The sequence below is a fragment of the Heloderma suspectum genome, chromosome 3, assembly GCF_057233095.1.
Source record: "Heloderma suspectum isolate Gila_16-S chromosome 3, 16-S_ref, whole genome shotgun sequence".
Classification (NCBI taxonomy): Eukaryota; Metazoa; Chordata; class Lepidosauria; order Squamata; family Helodermatidae; genus Heloderma; species Heloderma suspectum.
Genome location: NC_139460.1, coordinates 48583742 through 48592307, shown reverse-complemented (window position 1 = coordinate 48592307; position 8566 = coordinate 48583742). Strand labels below are relative to the sequence as shown.

Genomic DNA, 8566 nt, shown 5'->3' with positions numbered 1-8566 from the left:
ATTCTGCCAGTTTAGCAGTGGCCTGTCTCTGCTTACCTGAATACAGGATTGCTCTCTAAGTAGCCCTGTAGGTGGCAGTTGGGGTAGAGAGGGCTACTTCCAATGGAGCAAGCAGCATGTCTAGCTGCTCCTTGAGAATAATGAGGCAGAGAGGGAAGCAGTAAGGTCCCCTCATAGAAATGAATCTATTGTGGTGAGTAGTCCTAATGTAGACAAACAGTACAATCCTATCCATGTCTACTCAGAAGTCAGTCCCATAGAACTGAATGGGGCTCAGCCCCAGGTTAGTGGGTACAGAATTGCCGCTTCATAGCACAATCCTATCTGTGTCTACTCAGAAGTCAGCACCATTGAGTTCAATAGGGAAGTGTTCAAAGGATTGTCACCTGGCTATTCTTGTGTGTGCAAAGCAGACAAGCTTCCAGGTTAATTCTGAAGCCCAGGTGTTTTTCTCGTGGTCAGCCAGGTATAATAACTGCTCACGGGACAAAAGAGCAAGCCAGGACTTTATTGTAGCTGTGATTTGGCAGCACCTTGCCGTCAGATACACCCACACCTGCAATAAACAAACAAACAAACAAACAAATTTTGAAAAGACGCAGAGGCAGGTGTTCATATTCTCTCAAACTCAGGTCTTTTGTGTGGTCAATGTGAATTGCTTAAACCTTTTTTAAAATTTCTTGCAAATATAAGAACATAAGAGGAGCCGTGCTGGCCAAGATCAGACCAAGGGTCCATCTAGTCCATCATTCTGTTCACACAATGGCCAACCAGCTGTTGACCAGGAACCCACTAGCAGGACACGAGCGCAGGAGAACCTTCCCACCCATGTTCCCCAGCAACTGGTGTACACAGGCATACTGCCACTGATACTGGAGGTAGCACATAGCCATCAGAACTAGCAGCCATTGATATAGCCCACAGTTATTATCTATATACTGAGGATGAGAAGGGACAACCCTGCAATGGTGACCCGACACTGCAAAGACGGTGGCGGCGGCTGAGGCCGTGATTGGCTCGTGAGAGTCATTTTCTAACTCAGTGCGGCTCTTGACCAGGAAGGAGGCGGAGCGATCGTTCTGCTTTCCGGGTTAAAGAGCCCGAAGTCTCTGTGCTGCATGGGCTTGAGCGTGAGGCGTCTCCGAGGCTGCAAGTGGCGCGAGTCTTCGGGCGCTGCATCGGAGTTACGCCCGCGGCCGCGTGTACACACTTACTTGGGAGGAGGAACCATTGGTCTCGGTGGGAACCTACTTTCGAGTCAGCGTGCATACGATCGGATCGCACGCACCACGCTTTCCTTTCTCCACCTGCTTAAAATTGCCCTTACAGGTTTGGAAGCCCTCACTGGTTTGTGGATTTGGTATCTGAAAAGTAATAATCATTCCTGTGACACCCCGGTTCCGTTAGTGAGTTTCTTAATGTTGTTTCTTGCTCTGACCAGTTTTATTTCCCTCCCCCCGCCCCCAGGCTGCAATCCTGTATACACACTTACCTGGGAGTAAGTCCCGTTGAACTCTGTGGGGTTTACTTATGAGTAGACAAGTATAGGATTGCAGTTTGTATGCTCTGTCTGGCATCAGTACTAAAAGCCTTGATACAAAGCAGTGCTGTAATGCAATGGGGGGGGGTGCATTTGTGATGACTTTTCTTAGTAGCTGCTGCAATAACCCTCATAACCTCTTCCTCTTTCTTTTCAATCACATCTGAACTAGAAAACCCTAAGCTAAAGATTTTTTTTTTTTTAAATGAAGGTACTGAATTGACTGTTGAAGGATTACAGGACTTTTGAAAATCTGTGGGCAAAGATGTTCCAGTTACCAAAACCAAGGAGGGTTCTAGGGATTAGCTGCCTGCTGCGGAGACATTTTGTGATGAAAGGCAGAACCCCTATCAAATATGCTTCATTTTCAGAAGTTCTGCACTTACAGGAGAAACGGTTGACTGGAATCACCTTTCCTCTCCAAGATCTGGCAAAATATATGGCCCCTAATGTGGACACATCATGCTTTCAAATGTTCAGTCCTAACCACAATGACATCAGCAGGGCAGAGATGCTGTTCGTTCCATCCCGTAAACACACCATTGATTATTTCACTTCTGCTGTTCGGATGGATCATGCCCCACAACTGTCGCAGCCTGAGGTGAGATCCATAAAAGAGTAGTTTCATTCTTAGGAGCAACTGTTGTCATTTGGGGTGCATATGAGGAAGAAGGGCCAAATGTAGCCAAAATTACCTTGTTTGAAATTTTGAGGGGTGTGGTGTGGAAGAAGAGATGGGGTAACGAAAACCATTGGTTGTAGAGATCTGCATGGCTTTGATTGCAAGATAATGGCATTTCATGTACCTGTGGCTTGCAGCAATAATACTTTTGGGGTAATTGTCCAGACATTATAAGTAACAATGCAAGAGGAAATGAGTACTTGTTTAATAATGTATCGATTTTTTTGCAACAAAACCCAAAGATAAACCTCAAACTGGAGACACAGTCTGGGGTCAGAAGTGGACTGGATCAGCTATTCTTATGATATATGTAGCTGGAGTGGATTCAGTCTTTGAACTAGTGGAGATCTGCACAAGCCTTCCAGTTTTGCTGCTTCACTCAGTTATAGGTTCTTCCTTGTAGCCCCATCCTTCTGTCTCCAGATGCTTTTTCATCACATACATTTGCATCAGTGCTTATGCATCTATTAATTCTCCTTATGCCCAGTGCTTCTCCAATTTTGTTAAGAACTGGAAAAGTTCCAAGTTCTTTGAAAAATGTGGGAGGGGGCACCAGAACAAAAAGTCCAGCCAAATCTGTTTAAGCCTGTAATCCTAAATGGACTTAAAGTGAATGCTATTGGAATCCATAGGATTTAGTTTTGAACATTATTCCATTAAGTAATGGAACTGGGGTGTGAGGCTGCAGTTCTACCTTGTTTAAAATTGATCTGTAAAGTAGACACATTGAGGAAATTCATGCAATGTTGTCCAGTATACATAACTCATTCCAGTAGTAGCATTTAGCTTCAGAATTTCAAGTCCTCCAACATTATGATGCAGCCTTCTGCAAAAGCATGGGACCTATTGAAATGATAACTAGGACATGTCTTCTTCACACTCATTCACCTAAAGGAGGCTGCTAACAACTTGCCTGTGAATAAATGGAAAGTTCTCCATTTCCAGAAGGAACACACAAGTCCTGACATTTTGCAGACACTGAGAGTTCTATAAAGCTACAGAGAGAGGAGTTTCAGGAATTCCATATCCTCTGGATTAATTGCTGAAACTAGGCCCATCTTGCACAGTCAGACTGTGCAGAGGTTAGGGTGACAACGGAGGTAATATGACTCTTTGCTTTAATTACACAGCTTTTCATTGGGTAAGAAAGTGAAATGTGCAGTAATTGTAACTGTCCTCCTCAGGTTTGCTTTTTAGGAAGAAGCAATGTTGGAAAATCCTCCTTAATAAAAGCTTTGTTTTCATTGGCCCCTGATGTTGAAGTCAGAGTTTCCAAAACTCCAGTAAGTGTCACTTGAGGACTTATTACATTCACTTTGGAAGTTAATGGAGCCAAAACAAAGATGTTTTTGTTCTGCTATGTTTATTGTAAAATTGTTGGTAACTGATGAGAAAAACTCAGCTTGGAGAGAGAGTACTAGGAAGCTAATAATAATATCTTATAAAGTGCCTAACATTTTCTAAGCAGTGTCCAAAGAGATTGAAAGATAAGACAGTCCCTGCCCACAGGCTCACAGACTTATAGACATGGAAGGTACAAAAGGAAAAATGAACGGGTAGGGAAGAGGAAAGCAATCATATGCATGCACCAATTCTTGAAGTTACTTAATCTGAACATTAACATGTGAGTCGGATGGGTGAGCCGCCGTTACCTTTAAGTGTACACACAACCCTGCAGCCCTTGGACCCCTAGGCAATAGCAGTGGCCTGAGTGTGCTCAATGCCGCTGATAGAAACTCTGAGGGCTGGTTCACACATGCCTGTTCATAATTACATGGCAGAAGCATCAAGTGCGTGTATGCCTGTGTGAATGAGCAATCCCAGGTCAGAGTTTCAATGTTTCCTCAAGCTCAATGAGTTTGATTCAGTCTGTACCAGCCACAGTAATCCACCAAGTGTTGGATGATCGAGAAATCAAGCTATAGACCAGCCTTCCTCAACCTGGTGCTCTCCAGATCTGTTGGATTACAGCTCCCATTATCCTGTAACCTGTAACCCCACAGATCTGGAGAGCACCAGGTTGGGGAAGGCTGCTATAGATGCATGTATGCATCTGTACGCAGGGCTTGTAAAGGAGAAATATTTATAGATAATCTAATTAAGCAGACTTGTTATCTTGACAGGCTCTCACTACCTGTCTATATCTGGGTCTGTAGAGATGTGGTTTTTCTGAAACTGAGAAGGACTCAGTCATTTTACACTCAACACAGTTACTTTATGAATAGATGCTCATATGCTATATTTTAAACATTTATTAACAAGAAGCAAGCGTATTTAAGACCACAATAGAAAGAAATTGTTACCTTGATATTTGTTAACAAAAGTTATAACAGTGGGGAAAAACAAGACAAAAGCACAGTGCATGCATTATCAATACAGATTTCTGCTAGCAGAGAATACTCCTTGCTGGGAGCAACCTCACCCGGTATCTTCCCTTTGCTTTTATAGTTCCACACTTGAACATGGTATGTGATGTGGTTGCTTACTGTACTCTGATATTTATTCACATTGGATGACATTTTGTTTTTACTTGTATAGTTTTATAGAAATTTCCCAACTTGTCCTTTGTGATTTTGACCTGTCCAGGACATGAACCTTACTGAACAAGAATATTTCTTGTAATGTGCCCTTTTCCCCTGGTTAAGCTTCCTGCCACTGATAGGTCAAAAACAAACTGCTTCAGACAGTCTCTTTGATTTGCCTAAAATGACCATTGCTTTAAAATTGCCTACACCTGAACCACCAAAAAAAGCCATTTTCTATATCCATCTGATCATAGCTGTTTATGCTTTTGTCAGTTGAGAAAACTAGGAAACCATCCCAACTTCGTAAAAGAAGCCCCAAAGAAGGATATGAATATGTGGTCATTTTGGATCAAATTAATCTTCCTTCACTACATGCCTCTGAGATGTTTGTGATACTTCTACTGTGTAGTTACTCTTGAGCTGTATGAAGATAATTATTTTTATTTTATTAGCAATATTTATATACAAACTGCTTCTCATTTGAAACAAATCCCGAAGTGGTTCAGTTCATTTTGGAGTAGAATTCCCCTCCCCTGGACTCTTATAATGGACCAATAGATTTGAATAGAATTCCACAAGTTAACCAATCATATCTGACCACATTTTGGTTTCACATTCCTGTATAAAAAGTCAGGAACCTCACGGACAGATAGCATAGCCACTTCTTGGGTAACAGCAAGCACCAGTATGTCAGTTTATCAATGCCAGCATGACATTCAAACTTTGTCTCACTTTCTGGTCCTAGCTGAAGTACACAGTTTTTTCTCTCTCTTCATTGAACCCTTTGCCCATCAGTCACTGTTCCAAAACAAAACATATGAATATATGTAACTTTTTACCTTGAATAATTACAGTTCCTTCACAGACTCGCCCTTAGCCCATTCAAGGTCCTTTTCCAAACTGTCTTATGTCTAACACAGAATCTGAAATAATAGAAAAGCTGTTTAATATAATTCCATATTTAGGATATTAAAGATAAATGCTTGGGATTTGTCCTAAAACACACAGTATAGTTTTATAAATTAAAAATAGCAAAGTTGTATGTAATTGTCACAAATAATTTGAATTAAGACACCCTCCAAAATCAGGAGTCCGAAACATGCATAAAGAAAGTGCATAGATTTGACATTTCAGAGTAACCAGTAAAAAAATCACATGGTCAACCTTTAAATGAGACAGAAAATGCAGTCTTTCTATCAAAATCTTGGTGCTCAACTCCATTAAGTGTAATGCTTGTTAGATATAAAATTTCAGGTGAGCCCACAAATCGCATGATTTTGGGATATTAACTGGAATAAGACCAACCCCCACCCCCTGCTCCTTTTGATGTTTCTCCAGGGTCACACAAAGAAAATGAATTTCTTCAAAGTGGGAAAATTCTTTACTTTGGTGGATATGCCAGGCTATGGTTACAGAGCACCTGAAGATTTTGCAGACATGGTGGAGCCTTATTTAAATCTGCGTCAGAAGTAAGACTGAATGTTGCTGTTCTATTGCAGTTTCACTTAAATCTTTTCCACAGGATTAAGCAATATTACGTTAAATGTCCCATTTTATAATAGAGTAGTAAAATGCTCTCTTCAGTAGGAAGGTGTACTAGGGCACATGAAATAGTTTTTAGATGCAACGTCTGTTTAAACTTGGGCCAGTCACAGTATTTGGAAATATTGTTTCACAAATAATCTTGCAGCATTCTTTATAGGATGAATTGAAATCCATACAAATGACCAAACTGCCCCAGGACGAGGTAATTCACAGCCAGGTAACATGGTCATCTCTATCATGCTGCCAAGTCTTAAAGACGATTTTACCACATGCCCAGTACAAATGTGTGGTAGAATGACTGGCTATATAAACTCTTGGGCTAAATTTCAGATTAGGAAATGAGGAAGACACATTTCTCTTGCCAGTTATCTCAGCTGTGTCTGTTTTTCTATTTTTGCTAAGCATGGTTGTGCACTATGTTTCTGTTTTTTAGTTTGAAACGGACATTCGTATTAGTGGATGGCGAAGTAGGAATGCAGGAAATGGATAACATTGCTATTCAAATGTTGGAAGAATTTGGGATCCCTTACGTTGTGAGTTGTGATCTTTGCTTAAAAATACAGAAAGTGAATGTGCAACATATTGAACTAGTTTGGCTAAAACGCATGTAGCAGGTAATAGAAAGCATAGATACAATCTAGCTAGCAGTAAACACGTTTGTCCTGTTAATTTCAATGGAAGAATTAAGCATTTTATGTCCAATTTTTGCTAGTATCACTTTAGTAATGGTATGAAAAACGACAATTTTGGAAACTAGTGGATTTGTCTAACCCTGTCCTATGGATTGACAAATGGAAAGAAATGGTATAAAGATTTTGATTAATAAATATACTAGATTGGATTCAGATTAAGAGTTGTATCTGATGTTGGTCTAACTTGTCCCATTCATTTTAATGGGTCTATTCTAAGTAAGGATACAAACTTGTGCCACACTTGAGTCCCATTGAAATCAGTGGGACTTAAGTTAGTCATTGGTTACGTTCCAGTGATTTGACTAATGTAGGGCATTTTTCCATCTATACTTGCGTAGGATTAACCCTACAACTCCTAGCATTCTGCAACCAGCCTGGATTGTTTTCCCCATTAAAACATGCATAGGGTTGTACCCTTAGTCTGGGTCTAACCCAGTTAGTGAAGCAGTGGTCTGATCCACTTAGGTTGTTCAGTTCACCTTAATAAAATATTCCAACTTAGGCCTCATACTTTTTTTGAGGGAGTATATGAAATGTTAGATTTTACCTCTCCCAAAAATCTCCGTAAGTATGGAACTAGAGAGAAGAAAAGTTGTAAGAGAGCAGAGTTCCCAGTCTGTTGAAAAAAAATCAAAAGAGTTCGGAGTATCAAAAACATCAATCAAGTGAGCATCCTGAACTAATTCAAAAGCTTAACATAAGACATGTTACAAAGAATTCAAGTCTTCTTAAAAAGTTGCTTTAAAATATTCTCTGGGTTTCTGTGGGGTTTTTTTGCAGCTTGTATTAACCAAAATTGACAAAGCACCAAAAGGAGTGATGGCAAAAAATGTGCTACAGATTCAAGACTTCATAAAGAAAAAGACACAAGTGTGCTTTCCTCAACCTTTTCCAGTCAGGTAAAACCTAATCAATGGTTCTTACTCAAGCAGAGGTAGCAACTGCAAATAAAGCTAGTGTGGTATAGTGGTGAGATTGTTGGACTGGGAGCCTGGAGATCTGGGTTCTAGTCCCCACTCGGCCATGGAAGCTCACTGGGTGACTTTGGGCCCGTCACAGACTCTCAGCCCAACCTACCTCACAGGGTTGTTGTGAGGATAAAAGGGAGAGGAGGGGGATAATGTAAGCCACCTTGGCTTCCTTGCAAGAGGAAAACAGGCGGGATATAAATGCAATAAAATCAATCAATCAGTAATATAATGGGAGAATAGAATAATTATGTTCTCTTCGTCTTCATAAAATAATAATTCTACTTTTGTTTCTGCAGTTCTTTGTATTATTCTGGAATCCACGTACTGAGATGCTTTATAGCACATATTACTGGACATCTTCCCTTATCCGCTTGATGATACTTCATGCTCAGACTCATCTCCATGTTGTACATTGTTCTTCTGCTAAAAGAGATAAAAGATTTACTGCTTCTCTTTTTTAAGCTTTGTAAATAATTTGGACACAATAAATGCTATTTAAGTGATTCATATCGCCTCAGCTTCAATATTAAGTTACAGTGTACACATTTTCACACTTTCAGTTGATTGGATCTGAACTGTAAAAGTTTAAAGAACAGTAAACGCTACTTTCT

At 40.3% G+C, this 8566-nt stretch overlaps 1 protein-coding gene across 7 annotated transcripts; it reads left to right on the top strand.

The window, feature by feature from the left end:
* The first annotated feature begins 1111 nt into the window (after positions 1-1111).
* GTPBP8 (GTP binding protein 8) lies at positions 1112-8463 on the top strand. 7 transcript variants are annotated; one of them, XM_084843135.1, is made up of 7 exons: positions 1112-1239; positions 1912-2141; positions 3407-3505; positions 6086-6216; positions 6726-6825; positions 7765-7883; positions 8252-8463. In XM_084843135.1, exons 1-7 carry the CDS (start codon positions 1119-1121, stop codon positions 8328-8330), a joined length of 879 nt encoding a protein of 292 aa, XP_084699261.1. In that variant the 5' UTR covers positions 1112-1118; the 3' UTR covers positions 8331-8463. The 7 variants fall into 7 exon arrangements, with proteins under 7 accessions (XP_084699261.1, XP_084699260.1, XP_084699259.1 ...); XM_084843134.1 differs by having other exon boundaries at positions 1112-1329; XM_084843133.1 differs by having other exon boundaries at positions 1112-1406; positions 1929-2141.
* The last annotated feature ends 103 nt before the right edge of the window (positions 8464-8566 follow it).